Genomic DNA, 16,656 nt, shown 5'->3' with positions numbered 1-16,656 from the left:
ATGGCCTCGCCCCTCACTATCCCTGCAACCTCCTCCAGATATCTGTGCTCCTCCAACTCTGGCCTCTTGCACGTCCCCGATTTTAATCGCTCCACCCTTGGCCTTCAGCTACCTAGGCCCTGAGCTCTGGAATTCCCTCCCTAAACCTCTCGCTTCTTTAAACACTCCTTAAAACCTACCTCTTTGACTAAGCTTTTGGCCATTTGCCATAAAATTGTCTTAAGAGCATTATGAAACAAAACGTAACCTGTGAAGTGCCGTGGTATGTTTTACTATGTTAAAGGCGCTATATAATTGCAATTTGTTGTTGTAATGTTTCTGCCTGATTGGCTTGATAATTGGCCCTGGATATGGTTCTGGCCCTGGGTATGGTTCTGACCATGAGCTGCTGTCCAGCTACGATCTGTGGTCCAACTAGGCCTCGGTGTTTATTCTGATTGGCAGCTGCCTGGCCCCGCCCATTGCAGGCTCCACAGCTCCTCCTCACCCAAAGATCAGAATAAAATAGCAGGAAATAACTGGGGTGATGTATTCCTTTCCAAGATTGTTTTCTATACAAACTGACCTCTGAAAACACCTAAAAATATCGCTATAAGTAGAGGGGTCAATGCCTCAATGAGGGAAGCTAGTGGCTACCCTCTGTCCTTTCTAGGCTGCTACATTTAACCTGGAACCTGGGCATAAATCTGGGATTACCGACACTAATGCTTGTTTCAGGATCAAACAGGGGCGAGAAATGAGAAAACAACAAGATAAGGAAGAATATTTTATTGACACCAATGAGCATACAAAGAACAGCAGAGAATTGTGCACCCATTACATGAAATTGGAAGCTAATCATTATTATTAACAGCACTATACCCTCTAAATTCAACTATTCCCCGTTGCAAAAATACGATAATCAGTGTTGGGCGTCATATGTAGGCTATGGTTTTAGACGGCATTTGTAAAAGTTAATGTATGCGGTGCTCATCTCCGTTTCAGGCCAAGTCCAGGTATGAAAACTGAGCCCCCCGCAACTCAAAACAGTGAACTAAGCCAAGATTTCCCCTCACCCAATGCAGGGATTCCCAGGGTAAGTAATCAGCAGGTTGGAGGGTACTAACCCGAGGTGTTCCAGACAGAACAGAAACCCAATATCCAGAGCCCCGGATGGGAGCTGGGAGCTGGGAGCTGGGAGCTGGGAGCTGGCTGGTACAGGCACAAGTTGCTGCAACCGCTGCTGTGTGGGGTGCTCGGTTACAGAGCAGTGCATAAGATGTGCATCTACCGCTCACATTTCAGGGCAACTGAAGCTTCAGAACTAAACCAAGTGATTGAGTGACCCAGGTTCAGCTTCGAATACCCTCCCCCTCCTGGTCTCAGATAATGAGGCGACATTTCAATCTCTCGGCCGAGAGTTTGACTGGGCCTTTCTCGCTCATGTTTTAATTTGAAGGGTAACCTGGTCCTTGTGGAGGCAAATTTCAAATCAAGTGAGTCGGCACTTCAAATTTCACAGGCTGAGCTGGACAAGAAGCTAAAACTATCTCAGAAATGAGCACGTAGAATTGCAGAGATTACAGAACCAAAAGCAAACTTACTTCCCATCACACAAGTCGTTTAAAGGATCAGATCAATGCCGGTATCAGTTTATTTATTCATGCTAAAAGTTTACATTTGAAGATGATTTGCCCCCCAGTCGATTCGTTTAAGAGTCTCACTGTGGTGTCCAGTGGTAGCCAATCACAAAGAAAAAAGGGTCTGGCATTTGAACGTTGTGCTGGAGCATGTCCCTTCAGTAACCAGCTGTGTGCTGGGAGACACTGCTTACCTCGGCTGTGACAGGCTAGTAGCTGTCTGTGGGAGAAACAAAAAGAAACGTCATTAGTCTGTGACCAGACAGGAGGTGAGGAAAGACCCAGTGGTGGTGAACTTTGGGAACCATAAATCCAACGTTCCTCCCAAGCACACTACACATTATGTCCCTGTATCCCAAAAATGTTATCCCTGAAAGAAACCTGCCAAGGTAAATGAGTTAGGTGTATAGGTCAGCACCTTCGCAAGCACTGTACAGAGATTCTATCCAGAGTGCCAACGTATCACAGCACATTATTTTAGATGTTAGCCGAGGCTCAGTGGGTAGCACTCTAGCCTCAGTCACATGGCTGTGGATTCAAACCCCACTCCAGAGACTGGAGCACAGAAACAAGGCTGACACTTGAGTGCAGTACTGAGGGAGAGCTACTTTGTTGGAGGTGCCATTTTTCGGATCAGACATTAGTCCGAAGCCCCGAACCCTCTCAAGTGGACTTAAAAGATCCCAAAGCATTATTTCGAAGACCAAGGGCATTCTCTCCAATATTTAGCCCTCAACCAACACCCATCTGGTCACCATCACATTACTGTTTGTGGCATCTTGCTGTGCTCAAAGCTTGAAGGTTTCATGAAACTACTGAGCCACAGGAACTTGGTCAGTTTAACCTGATCATGGGCAGGTTATATCAAATAAACATACTCTTTATTCAAGGGTAAAGGTATACATTTAATTTTCCAAGGGGTTCAGATGGTGTATATACTGAATAATGGACACCTGCAGTGAGTTACAGGCTGCAATCTAGTGGAGGGAATCAGATGGTTTATATAATCGAGGCGTAGAATGGCATATATACTGAATAATGGACACCTGCAGTGAGTTACAAGCTGGAATCCAGTGGAGGGAATCAGATGGTGTGTATACTGAATAATGGAAACCTGCAGTGAGTTACAGGCTGCAATCTAATGGAGGATTACTGTCACATGTTCAGTTGAGGAGGAGTCTGTGTTTACCACATTATGTATTGGATGGAGTTTGGTATCACAGAGGGAGAGTGAGAGAGGGAGCACTGTGCATTGATGTACATTATCCATGATGAACAGACACATTACTCACCCAGCTGAAACTCTCTGCTGTCGCCGTTGTGTTGCACCCTGCAGACATACTTCACGTTGTTCTTGGGGACAAAGTGCACAAACGTGGTGAGCTTGAAGCTCCAGTCTGTCTCGAAGGAGAGGTCAGACTGGTTGGCATTGGGTATGATGATTCCATTCTCCAACAGCTCCAGCTGGATGTTGGGTGGGCTGAAATCTTTGGCATGGCACAGCAGAACATTTGATTCACCTTCCTTTGGGGGGGTGTGGGTATAGACATGTACTTGTGGAGCATCTAGAGACACAGGAGGGACAGAGTGAGTGTAATTTAACAGCAACTGATTCCAATCCATCACCAACACTGACTGGGAACTCCCAGACTCTGGGACTGGGAACTAGTCAACACTGACTGGGAACTCCCAGATACCGAGACTGGGATCCTACACTGAGTGGGATATCCCAACACCAGGACTGGGAGATATCCTACACCAACTGGGATATCCCAGACACTGGGACTGGGAGATATCCTACACTGACTGGGAACTCACAAACACTGGGACTGGGAGATATCCGACACTGACTGGGGTCTGAGCCCCAATGATGGAGACAACAGACACTTAACAGAAACAAAAGTAGAAGATAGAGAGACGGGTGAAAAAGCAGTGTGAAAGTGGCAAAAAGTACAGGATACTGGAAACAAAATAAACAGTGCGAGAAGACGAAAGTCAAAGGTTGAACTGTTACCTGGAGCAAAGTGAAGGGGAGTTTGGAGATAATGAAATGTTCTGGTGAAAGAAATGCGCAATTCTCATGGGAGAACTCTGGTCACTGTGTCGTAACAGCACAAACCCCACCCCCTTGGCTATGGCTTCCCTGTTCACTGTTTGCATCAAACTCACATCAACTGCACAAACACACTTACGCCGTCGCTACGATCAGCAGGCAGGGGAATCTGTACTGGGGATGGGGGCTTCATAAATTCAACAGAACATTATCTGGAGACAATAAAGTATTGTCCAAACATCAGCCTTCCACAGTGCACCCCCTTCAATAAGTAATGGGGTCCTCCACCATTCCTGTTCGCTATAAACGTAGTGACCTTCATTCACTGCTCCCTACACTGTGTCAAGGCTCATTCTACTGTTATGCTGTGAAGGATTGAGTCTAAAGGAGAGCACAGTGGATGGGCAATGGGACTGAGGGAGAGGGCACAGTGCTTGGGGAATGGGACTGAGGGAGAGGGCACTGTGGATGGGGAATGGGACTGAGAGAGGGCACAGTGCTTGGGGAATGGTACCGAGGGAGAGGGCACAGTGGATGGGTAATGGGACTGAGGGAGAGGGCACTGTGGATGGGGAATGGGACTGAGAGAGGGCACAGTGCTTGGGGAATGGTACCGAGGGAGAGGGCACAGTGGATGGGTAATGGGACTGAGGGAGAGGGCACTGTGGATGGGTAATGGGACTGAGGGAGAGGGCACTGTGGATGGGTAATGGGACTGAGGGAGAGGGCACTGTGGATGGGTAATGGGACTGAGGGAGAGGGCACAGTGGATGGGTAATGGGACTGAGGGAGAGGGCACTGTGGATGGGTAATGGGACTGAGGGAGAGGGCACTGTGGATGGGTAATGGGACTGAGGGAGAGGGCACTGTGGATGGGTAATGGGACTGAGGGAGAGGGCACTGTGGATGGGTAATGGGACTGAGGGAGAGGGCACTGTGGATGGGGAATGGGACTGAGGAAGAGCACTGTGGTCGTATCTGGTTTACATTCTTTCCCAAACTCCGCGCTGACCCCGGGCCCCTTAAACACTGAGCTCACTTACTCGCCAGGCACAGGGCCAGGACCGAGGTGAAGATCGCGATCTTCAGCATGGTGGCTGCAGCTCTCTCGGGCTCAAGTTCAGGGTCCGCTCCGGCTTCACACTCTCCGCTCCGATCCCTTCTGCTCCTCACTTCCTGGGCTCCTGACTGAAATGCAACAAACAAGCGCCGGGCCACCAATCACAGCAAGACCGGCCGCGCTCCGCCCCGCCCACTAACCCAATGGCAATATTCTGCTGCAGCGAGTCATCGGTCACCGGGTAAAAGACCTCAGAACAGTTTGTGAATCGGGAGAGTGAGGGTGGGTCGGTCAAAGTGAAAGCAAGGGAGCAGCAACGCCTAGAGTCATATAGTTACAGGCCTGTACAGAGTTAGGGTACATGTACACACAGATAGGGAACACGGACACAGAGCTAGGGTACATATACACAGAGTTAGGGTACCTGTACACAGAGATAGGGAACATGCACACAGAAGAAAGAACAAAAGGGAAGGTCTGTGATAGGGTGGAAGACAGGAGAGATTAGAGAGACAAAAGGGTTGATGGCCCAAATTCAAATGGTAATGCCAGGAGTTAGAAAAACATTAGTCAAGATAGGGTGTGAATGGTGGGATTATGATAAATTTCCATCAGAGACAAGGAGAGAAAATGAAAGAAAGCAACAGGTTCTGAGAGTGGGGGGAGGAAAGGGAGATTAGCAGCGGTTATTCTCTGAAATTGTTGCGTTCGATGTTGAGTCCAGAAGGCTGTAAAGTGTCTACACGAAAGATGATGTGCTGTTCCTCGAGCTTGCGTTAAGCTTCATTGGAACAGTGCAGGAGACCGAGGACAGAGAGGTCAGCGTGGGAATGGAGTGGAGAATTAAAGTGACAGGCGACTGGAAGCTCAGGGTCACACTTGCGGACTGAACGGAGGTGCTGCGCAAAGCAGTCACCCAATCTACACTTGGTCTCCCCAATGTAGAGTTGACCACATCGTGAGCAGCGAGTACAGTATACTAAATTGAAAGAAGTACAAGTAAATCGCTATTTCACCTGGAAGGAGTATTTGGGGCCCTGGATAGTGGGAAAGGAAGAGGTAAAAGGGCTGGTGTTGCATCTCCTGTGCTTGCATGGGAAGGGGAGGGGGTATTGGGGGTGACTGCGGAATTGACCAGGGTGTCGCGGAGGGAGCGGTCCCTTCGGAATGCTGAGAGGGGAGGGGAAGATGTGATTGGTGGTGGGATCACGCTGGAGATGGCGGAGGATGATCCGTTGAATGTGGAGGCTGGAGGGGGTGAAAGATGAGGATAAGGGGAACCCTGTCATGGTCCTGAGAGGGAGGGGAATATAACAGACACGGTCGAGGGCCATGTTAACTACGGCGGAGGGGAATCCTCTGTTGAGGAAAAAGTAAGACATGTCAGAGGCACTAGTGGGAAAGGTGGCGTCGTCAGAGCAGATGCGATGGAGACGGAGAAACTGGGAGAATGGAATGGAGTCCTTACAGGATGTGGAGTGGGAGGAAGTGTAGTCCAGGTAGCTGTGGGAGTCAGTGGGCTTATAGTGGATACTGGTCGATAGCCCATCCCCAGAGAAGAAGATGAAGAAGTCGAGGAAGGGAAGGGAAAAGTCGGAGATGGACCATGTGAAGATGAGGGAAGAGTGGAAATTGTTCAGGGCAAGAGCAAGAAACGGCACCGATGTACCGGGAAAAGAGGTGAGGGAGGGGACCCGAGTAGGACTGGAACAAAAATATTCCAATATCCCACGAAAAGGCAGGTATAGCTAGGACCTATGCGGGTTCCCATACACCTTTCATTTGGATGAAGTGAGTGGAGTTAAAGGAAAAGTTGTTCAATGTGAGAACAAGTTCAGCCCGGCAGAGGAAGGTGATGGTGGATGGGGACAGGTTGGGCCTCTGCTCGAGGAAGAAGCAGAGCGCCCTCAGGCCATCCTGGTGAGGGATGGAAGTGTAGAGGGATTGGACGTCCATGGTGAAAAGGAGACAATTGGGGCCGGGAAACTGGAAACTGTTAAAGTGACGGAGGGCGTCGGAGGAGTTGCGGATGTAGGTGGGACGAGAATGGACAAGGGGAGAAAAAATAGAGTTGAGATAGGAAGAAATAAGTTCAGTGGGGCAACAACAGATTGAAACGATGGGTCTACCCGGGGCAGTCCTGTTTGTGGATCTTGGGAAGGAGGTAGAAGCGCACTGTGCGGGGTTGGGGAACTATGAGGTTGGTGGCTGTGGAGGGAAGATCTCCAGAGGAGATGAGGTCAGTGACGGTCTGGGAAATTATAGCTTGATGTTCAGTAGTAGAGTCATGTTCCAGGAGGGGGTGTCAGAGAGTTGGCGATCAGCCTCTGCAAGGCAGAAGTCAGTTCGCCAAACAATAACAGCGCCACCCTTGTCAGCAGGTTTGATGACAAGGTTAGGATTAGATCTGAGCGAATGGAGTGCTGCAAGTTCAGAGGGACATAGGTTGGAGTGAGTGAGGGCAGCAGAGAAATTGAGACGGCGATGTCTCATCGGCAGTGGGCAATGAAGAGGTCTAGAGTGGGTAAGAGGCCAGAGGAAGGGGTCCAGATAGAGTGAAAATTCTGAAAACGGGAGAAAGGATCAGCTGTGCAGGGGCCCGAAGAAGTGGGCATGGAGACGAGGGCGGTGGGAGACGAGGGCGGTGGAAAACGAGCTCAGCATCGTGCCGAGGTTATAATTCATTGAGGTGGGGGCTTAAGCGAACGAAACTCAGGCCTTTGCTGAGTACTGATCGTTCGGGGTCAGAGAGGGGAAGGTCAGAGGGGTCAGAGAGGGGAAGGTCAGAGGGGTCAGAGAGGGGAAGGTCAGAGGGGTCAGAGAGGGGAAGGTCAGAGGGGTCAGAGAGGGGAAGGTCAGAGGGGTCAGAGAGGGGAAGGTCAGAGGGGATAGTGAAAACATGGCAGGAGGTGAGATTAGAAGAAGGGATGAGATCAGAGGAAAGTGTGGGGGAAGAAGGTTCCGGAGGGGCATTGGTGTCCAAGCGTTGTTGAAGTTTACGATTCTTGACACCTGAATGGAAGGAAAGAAGTTTTTGGTTCAAGCGCCGGATGAGGCGAAGGATAAAATGGAACTGCGGACCAGAACAGCTTAGAGATAGAGTGAGTTGGTGCTGCTGAAGAGATTGGGCGGTGTGTGCATGTGGCAGCGCATAGCGTTGAGTGTGGGTCCCAGGACGCAGCGAGAGCAGTGGTTTGAGGAACGTTGAAATATCTCAGAGATATCTGTAACCCTGGGTGGATCCAAAACATGAGGGGTGGAATTTCAATTGGAATCCACATGGGGTAAGTCTGAGGTGGAGACAGTTACTGAGGAAAGAGATGTGGCTGTGAAAGCAAGTCTTGGCAGATACTTGATCAAACACGAGAAGGGAAACAGAAAGCAAAGAAGATGAACAAGGTAAAAGAGACAAGTGGAAATCCCGTCCTGAAGGAAGAGCAGAACTTCTTCAAGGTGGGCATTCCTAGAAGAGAAGTGGCAGTGAATTAAACATTAATACAAAAGCAAAATACTGCGGATGCTGGAATCTGGAATAAAAACAGAAAATGCTGGAAATCTCAGCGGGTCAGGCAGCATCTGTGGGGAGAGAAGCAGAGTTAACGTTTCGGGTCGATGACCCGTTGTCAGAACTGGAGAGTGTTTGGAAAGAACAGATTCTTAACAAGCACTGAAAGGGGGAGTGGAAGAAAGAACAAAAGGGAAGGTCTGTGATAGGGTGGAGGACAGGAGAGATTAGAGAGACAAAAGGGTTGATGGCCCAAATTCAAATGGTAATGCCAGGAGTTGGAAAAGCATTAGTCATGATAGGGTGTGAATGGTGGGATAATGATAAACTGCCATTCGAGACAAAGAGAAAAAAAGTAAGAAAAAAACAAGCTCCGGGAGGGGAGGGGAAGTGGCGGGTGTGGGGGAGCGGGGGGAAGGGAGCCAAAGATTGGCAGCGGTTACGCTCTGAAATTGTTGAACTTGATGTCGAGTCCAGAAGGCTGTAAAGTGTCTAAACGAAAGATGAGGTGATGGAGTACAAAAGCAGGGAGGTCCTGCTGCAACTGTACAGGGTATTGGTGAGGCCGCACCTGGAGTACTGCGTGCAGTTTTGGTCACCTTACTTAAGGAAGGATATACTAGCTTTGGAGGGGGTACAGAGACGATTCACTAGGCTGATTCCGGAGATGAGGGGGTTACCTTATGATGATGGATTGAGTAGACTGGGTCTTTACTCGATGGAGTTCAGAAGGATGAGGGGTGATCTTATAGAAACATTTAAAATAATGAAAGGGATAGACAAGATAGAGGCAGAGAGGTTGTTTCCATTGGTGGGGAAGACTAGAACTAGGGGACACAGCCTCGAAATACGGGGGAACCAATTTAAAACCGAGTTGAGAAGGAATTTCTTCTCCTAGAGGGTTGTGAATCTGTGGAATTCTCTGCCCAAGGAAGCAGTTGAGGCTAGCTCATTGAACGTATTCAAATCACAGATAGATAGATTTTTAACCAATAAGGGAATTAAGGGTTATGGGGAGCGGGCGGGTAAGTGATGCTGAGTCCAAGGCCAGATCAGCCATGATGTTTTTGAATGGCGGAGCAGGCTCGAGGGGCTAGATGGCCTACTCCTGTTCCTAATTCTTATGTTCTTATGTTCTTATGTTCCTCAAGCTTGTGTTGAGCTTCATTGGAACAGTATAGGAGACCGAGGACAGAGAGGTCAGAGTGGGAGTGGAGTGGAGAATTAAAGTGACAGGCGGCCGGAAGCTCAGGGTCACACTTGCGGACTGAACGGAGGTGCTCCGCAAAGCGGTCACCCAATCTACACTTGGTCTCCCCAATGTAGAGGAGCCCACATCGTGAGCAGCGAATACAGTGTATTAAATTGAAATAAGTACAAGTAAATCGCTGTTTCACCTGGACAGTGGGAAGGGAGGAGGTAAAGGGCAGGTGTTGCATCTCTTGCGCTTGAACAGAAAGGTGTTGTGGGAAGGGGAGGGAGAGCTGGGGGTGACTGCAGAATGGACCAGGGTGTACACAGAGAGATAGGGAACATGTACACAAAGTTATGGTACATGTACATAGAGATAGGGTATATGTACACAAATATAGGGAACATGTGCACAGAGATAGGGTGCATGTACACAGAGTTAGGGAACATGTACACAGAGATAGGGAATGGGCACACAGAGATGGGGTACATGTGCACAGAGATAAGGAACATGTACACAGAGAAAGGGTACGTGTACATAGATATAGGGAACATGTACACAGAGATAGGATACCTATACACAGAGATGGGATACCTGTACACACAGTTAGGGTACATGTGCACAGAGATAAGGTACATGAGCACAGAGATAGGTAACATATACAGAATTAGGGTACATATACACAGAGATAAGGTACATGTATACAGAGATAAGGTACATGTACACAGAGATAGGGTACCTGTACTCAGAAATAGGGAACATATGTGGGCAAATTTGCTGCGAAGTGCAAAAACTATATTGCTGTAATAGTGGGGGATTTCAACTACCCTAATATTAACTGGGGAAAAATTAGTGTGGATGGTACAGAGGGTGCAGAATTCCTAAAATGCATTCAGGAGAACTTCTTTAGCCAGTATGTAACAAGCCCAACAAGAGAGGGGGCGGTTCCGGACTTGGTTTTGGGAAATGAAGAGGGCAGGTGGAAGGGATCTCATAATCCCTTGGGAACACAGGTATTATCGGATCCCTTGGGACTCCAGGTGATGAGTCCTCTGGTGGCTGTACAGAGTAACTACAAGTATACATATATAACAACAATTTCCCCCCCCCCTCCCCCCAAAGTCAATAGTGTAACTATTTACAATGTGAGTCGATCTGGGGCCCTTCTTGCCCTTGTAGGGGAGGACAAAAACCCCCTCATTTTACCCAGAAGGAAAAGGGCTATGGGATCAGTCTGTGCTGTGAATTGAAACCGATAACAGTTTGAATTTGGCAGAGCAGTGATTGGACGGGGGAGGACACCGGAGGACCAATGGTGAGACAGAGTCAGCCCGAAGCATGGGGCTTTCAAGCCAATGGGAGAGCACTTGCTCGAAAACTTTGGGACTGACTCACAGCCATTATCGGACTATTGTCTTCCCCATGTTTACACTATGGAAGGAAATCACAAAGCCCACCGATGGGAAGAATCGATTTCAGCAGGAGAGGCGGACTGGATAATCTGGCTATAAAAAGGGGTTTCTGACGTAGTGTGGGTGGTTCCCTGCCCTCGTCATCCAACAACCAGCAAGCCTCTCGACACTGAAGGAAAACCAGTGTCCGAAGGCACCGAAGATAGAAGAAACAAACCACTAGACTGCAGAAGGCACAGTAGTGAGTATAACCTCTGGTCCCCAGAATTCCCAACTCAGTTAGGCCAGGAAAGGTGGGAGGTTGGGCATTGTACTGCTAAACTTGTGTAAAGATTTTCGTTGTGTCCGTTTAGTGGGATTTAGGGGGATTGTTTTGTTGGTGTATTGCTGTTTGTTGAGATACACCTTGTCAAATAAATTGGAAGCCTAAAATTCCTCCTGGAATCACCTTGTCTCAGTTCTATTGTATTACATCTCCTGATCGTGAGTCTTATGTCAGAACCGTGTAAGGGAAGCTAGGAGCGCCTCGAAAACGCTCAACTGTGTGTCACCGGCTAGGGAAGAAGGGGTTAGGAGTGTTTGACACTCACAGGTGCCTCACAGGCTAGGCATAAGCTGTGGGGACGCACGAGTCTCAAAACCCCCTTCATAAGCTGTGGACACAGTCTCTCCAGGGGTGCTCTTGCAGCACTCAGGGTACCTCACAGGCCAGACATAAGCTGTGAGGGCAGAAGCCCAGAGAGAGACACTCAAGGCACAACAACACTCCCTGAGAAAACCCCTTACAGAACATGGTGACCGCGGCAGGACATAAGCAAACAGGAGATGTTAATAAAACAGATGAGGTGATAAGAGAGGAAACTAAAATGGAGGAGAGAATTTCCTCATACATTTTTGGCAAGATGAACCTCACCAAACCTTGGGTGCAAGCCCTCACTCGGGCAGAGCGCCCAATGGATGCTGCTGCCCAGTGGACAGCAGGGAAGGACCACAACCACAGGGTGGAAAAGGCCATCTGGCTTATCTGCCTCACCCGCCAAGTCCGAAAGCTCGACCAGCGGGTGAAGGACTTAGAACAGAGTCTTCAGAACTCAGAGGAGCTCCCTGCTATCCGGGCTGCGGCTGGGGACAACCTGCTGGCCGAATTAGCTGAGGAGCAGCAAGGGAAGAGGCAGTTGGAGGAGACCTTCCGAAATAGCCGGGACTATTTTCAGTGTCAGGTCACTGAGGCCAAGGGTAGTGAGGGGTCCCTCCGGGAACAGAACTCTCGGTACACCCAGAAAATTTGGGAACTAGAGAATAAATGACTTTAAAGGTCAAGGGCCTCTGCGAGCCCAAGCTCGCAGCAAATTTAATCTATCCAGGGCAGCCGCATAGATGCTCTGTGGAGGGGGTATGGGACATCAACTTTGGATTTCGGGCAGGGATACACCCCACAGGCCGCGAGATCTATGTTGACGGCTCCAGTTCAGTGCCCGCGGGTACAAGACTCACGGGCTGCAGAGTTTGGGATCCCAAGGCAGGAATTGCCTTGGCTCTTAAACTCCCATGCACCCTGAGCGCCCAGCAGGCGGAAATCTCGGCGGTGATGTATGTGGTCACACACCCCGAGGAATTCCCTACCCCATACACGATTTGCTCGGACAGCATGTTCACTTGCAATCCGTGTACAGAGTATCTGGCGATTTGGTCACGCCGGGGGTACACCTCTGCGGATGGGAAGCCCCTTGTGACCAAACCCCCGCTAGAAAACGTCGTGGCTGCAGTGAGAGAAACCGGGGATGTATATATCCATAAGGTAAAGGCCCACTCCAAAACTGAGCCACGGGGGGGAAGGTAACCAGCAGGCAGACCTGCTGGCAAGGGAAGATGCTCGTACAGGTCGCCCATGGGACCAATACGAGAAAGGCAGGATAGCAGCAGCAAGAAGCAAGCCAGGGACACAAGGGAGCGTAGGGGCGGCTGCGGCCCCGGACCTTAAAGTAGTCCAGATGCAGGACCCGGTCCTGAAGGCTGCCTTGGCTGCTATCAAAAAGGGGGGAAAAGGCGGAGGGTCCATACAGTGCTGCAGATATTGCTGTGCGGGAAGGCATGTTGTTTAAAGGGGACAAATGGGTAGTGTCGCCACAACACCGGAGGGAATTCCTTCAGCTGGCCCATGAGGGTCCAGGTGCGGGACACCCTGGGCCGGAATCTACCTGGCAACGGGTAGAAAAGGCAGGGTGGTGGCCAGACCTCCGGGAAGACGTCCGCGACTTCTGTGCGGGCTGTCTGGTTTGCGCTGCAAACAACCCAGACCCTCAGAAAAGGAAGGCGTCTATGGGACACGTCAGGCGGGTAGAGGGACCATGGCAGTCGATCCAGATCGACTACATCGGACCCCTACCGGCCGCCCAGGGAGGTTATAAATATTGCCTCGTCCTGGTGGATGTGTTTTCCAAATGGGTGGAAGCCTTCCCTTGCCGAACAGCTACCGCGGTGGGGACTGCAAAAATCCTGGTGAGGGAGGTGTTCTCTCGGTGAGGTCTACCTCAAATCGTGGAGTCCGACCGGGGAAGCCACTTCACCGGCCAGGTGATGCAGGCCACCCTAAAGGTGTTGGGGATAAGAGCCAAATGGCATGTCGCCTACAATCCTCAGTCCTCAGGCCCCGTAGAACGCCTGAACCGGACCCTAAAGGAAAGGCTGCGCAAGGAGACGGGAGACTCACCGAACAAGTGGGTGGAGGTCTTACCGTTGGTCCTCATGGGAATCCGGGCCAGTCAGTCAAAGAGCACAGGGTACTCACCCCATGAGCTGATGACGGGCCGGATCATGAGAACCCCAGTGCATGTGTTGGCGCTGGTTCTCACCGAAGGGCAGCTTCGAGAGGTGAACCGGGACCGCTTTGTCAGGAATCTGTTCGAACAGCTTCAACAGTTTCACTGGCAGGCGGCCAACAACATGGGTAAACAGCACCGTGCCAATCGGCTGCTGCTGGAACCCCGCAGTCACCATGATTGGGAGGTGGGCGACCAGGTGATGGTGAGAAGCTTCGCCCGGATCGGGGTATTTGAACCACTGTATATGGGACCATACAGCATAGTCGACAAGGCTAGCCCTATGGTCTATGCGGTTCGATTGCCTCACCGGGTGAAGTGGTATCACATTAATCAGTGTAAATTGTTTGACCCCAAAAGAGGTAAAAAACAGAGGGGACGAGCAAGGGAAGGGAATCAGGCACTGGGGGAAGAACAGGCCCCGGTGGATTTGGAGGCTCCGGAGGAGGCAGCGGGCCCCGAAGCTCTACAGCCGGGGCTGGTTCACTGCTCCTGTAAGGCTATCCCACCACTGGGTAGAGGTTCCCAGCCCACTAACAGAAGTAGGGAGAAAGGCTCTACCATTAGCAAGGTCCAAGGGGAAGCTGAACCTCCCATGGTGGATCAGCTGGGGCTAGCCCAAGAGATGGAGGAAATGGCATTGCAGCCCATAACGCGGGACTCTGCACCGACAGTAAGGAGGACTGACAGAGTGCCACAGCCCAGGGCGCCGTGGTCCCCTGTTTACTTAGCTCCCCGCCCCAGACCAAGAAGGCGAAAGACAACAGGGAGGGTGCTCTGTTGCGCTAGCAAGGGTCTCCCACCGATTATCCGGGGCTCGGGACGGCCTTGGAGGGCAGCACAAGACTCATTAAGGGGGACTATACGAGCCCCTCAGCGGAGGGCATCCTGGTCCCTAGGGTACGGTCAGCCGAGTGGTCGACGACGCCTGTACAGTGACAGGATGTAGCCTGGCCATCCGGGGACGGGTGGCGGTGTGTATATTTTCCCTTTCTGTTTTGTTACTTTGTGTTGTGAGTATATGTGTTTAGGTAAGGCAGTGACGGTTGGGTACAGCAGTTTATGTTTGGAACATGTTAAGTGGGCCGAGCCTGGAGAGGTCTCTCAAGGCAAGGCCATGTTCTTCTTGCCTTTCAGATGTCAACACCTCCCTACTGGACGTTAGTGATGCTGGTATCGCTAAGGATCTGCACCGGGCACCGAGGGGACACCGAGGACTCCCTGGTTTTCGGATGCTCCGGGGGCAGAGCGCTGACAGTGACCACAGGAGAAGGGACTCCGGCGGCGGATGGCCGGGTCACCTACTCCCATGAGGAGAAATGGCCTGGGTGGTTGGGATCGAACTCCACCAAGTACTCCAACCATAAGGACTTTACCTACGGAGAGACCTCCATCCCCTGCCCGGAGATCACTGTGACCACTTCCAGAGTGAGAGTGACAGAAGGCAGGAAGGTATGCCTAACTTGCCAAGGGGACATACCTCTGGGACAGTGGTGGTGGCTCAGAAAGCTCAAGAGGGACGTGGGGGACCGACACTCGGACTGGGAACGTCTGGATAATGATACCTACCGAACCATCATGGGGTCATCTGGCGGGGTCACGGTGTGCTGGGAGAAATGGTGGGCATACGACCAAGGAATTTATTTGTGTATGTTGGGATCCACTCGCGTGTGTTCAGAGGGGGTCTCCATTGCTTTCTATAGGTGGTGGCAGGATGTTGGGGATGGGGTGGTATGGGATCGCAGCGGGGAGGCGTGTGTGATCCCCAATCCCCGGGTACCAGTAAATGCCACTGAACTTGTAGTTCAGGAAAGGAAGCCCCCACCCACGGCCAAGCCCACCGTCCCACACGGGAGCCCGACAACAACCAGGGGGCCGGGGAATGGTTTAGTGTTGGTCCCTACCGAGAAACTATTTTATCAGGGGGTACACTACGCGGTGGCATCAGTGGTGCTAAATCTGACAGAAGTCCGCCTACCTACGTGGTGTCCCCGGGAAACCGAGCTGTTATACCAGGCTCTGCTGCGGGAGATGTTCCGGAAGTTCTACGAACTGGACTTCGGGGATGTCAAAGTGACAGACTTGTATAAACAGTGGGATAGGGCCGAACCGGGCAGGCAGAGGCGTGGCACTTTAAATGACATTTTTACGGGGTTTAACACCGGGGCGTCCGCCATAAACAGTTTGGATAACATGCAGCTGGCCCTCCAGATAAATGGGTTAAAGAATCAGCTGCGCAAAGTCCTGGGGGACGAGAATACCGTAGTGGGATCCGCGCTCCACGAAGAGGTGGCAATGACAGTTCACTTAAAGGAGATTATCTCTCAATTGGAGGCGCAGGCCAGGGCTGTAAACGCCTTGATTCGGGAGGATAGAAACGCCTCCGATCAAGCCGCCCAAAATGAGGTGTGCGTGCTCTCTGGGGCGTGGTTGCTGGGAGAGGGACGGAGTAACCTCGAGGATCTGAGACAGGGACAGGTCCCCTCCTGGATCAGCAACCAGCACTTAGCAGCACTGCACCCTTATGATAATGTTTAAAGTCCTTACCAACTTTGTGTAGCGTCGGAAGCCTACCCGGTACCGGTGGACTGTGGAAAGTCAAACCATACCACCATGGGTGTGGTGGTCAGGATGCCCGTGATGGGGGCGTCCCCACGACCAGCACCCCTGTACCGAGTGGAGAATGTGGGAGTCATTCGTGGAGGGGTGCATGTTCGATTCCAAGAGGTCCCACCTTATGTCACAATGTGGGAGCACACTGTGACAGGTACAGACCTCTCGGGTTGTCGGAGCAGGGGAGCACAGGTAATCCTGTGCCCCCAGCACTTGAACGCTTTTGCAAGGCCACAATGCGGGTTCAGCACTGCTGGGGCAGAGCCTATCAATTGCACAATGGAGGTAATGGCCCCTAACCACATGCCTCCACAGGTAGCATATGTAGACAGTGGGACATATTGTGTCACCACAAGTGCCCAACGGTATGAACACGGACCGGG

The 16,656-nt window shown here is 51.0% G+C and overlaps 1 protein-coding gene across 1 annotated transcript; it reads right to left on the bottom strand.

The window, feature by feature from the left end:
- Positions 1–753: 753 nt before the first annotated feature.
- LOC139229867 (beta-2-microglobulin-like) lies at positions 754–4,870 on the bottom strand. Its single transcript, XM_070861497.1, has 3 exons — positions 4,716–4,870; positions 2,912–3,184; positions 754–1,839 (listed from the first exon to the last, which is right to left on the bottom strand). Exons 1-3 carry the CDS (start codon positions 4,762–4,764, stop codon positions 1,829–1,831), a joined length of 333 nt encoding a protein of 110 aa, XP_070717598.1. The 5' UTR covers positions 4,765–4,870; the 3' UTR covers positions 754–1,828.
- Between the last annotated feature and the right edge of the window lie 11,786 nt (positions 4,871–16,656).

The sequence above is a fragment of the Pristiophorus japonicus genome, chromosome 19, assembly GCF_044704955.1.
Source record: "Pristiophorus japonicus isolate sPriJap1 chromosome 19, sPriJap1.hap1, whole genome shotgun sequence".
Lineage (NCBI taxonomy): Eukaryota > Metazoa > Chordata > Chondrichthyes > Pristiophoridae > Pristiophorus > Pristiophorus japonicus.
The sequence above is the reverse complement of the archived record's forward strand: the minus strand, read 5'-3'. Positions and strand labels throughout refer to the sequence as shown.

Excerpts from the sequence above, each read along its gene's own strand:
- LOC139229867 (XM_070861497.1), bottom strand. The coding sequence starts at position 4,764 with ATGCTGAAGATCGCGATCTTCACCTCGGTCCTGGCCCTGTGCCTGGCG. Across the intron at positions 3,185-4,715 it reads CCTGGCCCTGTGCCTGGCGA|ATGCTCCACAAGTACATGTC; the intron begins GTAAGTGAGCTC and ends CTGTGTCTCTAG.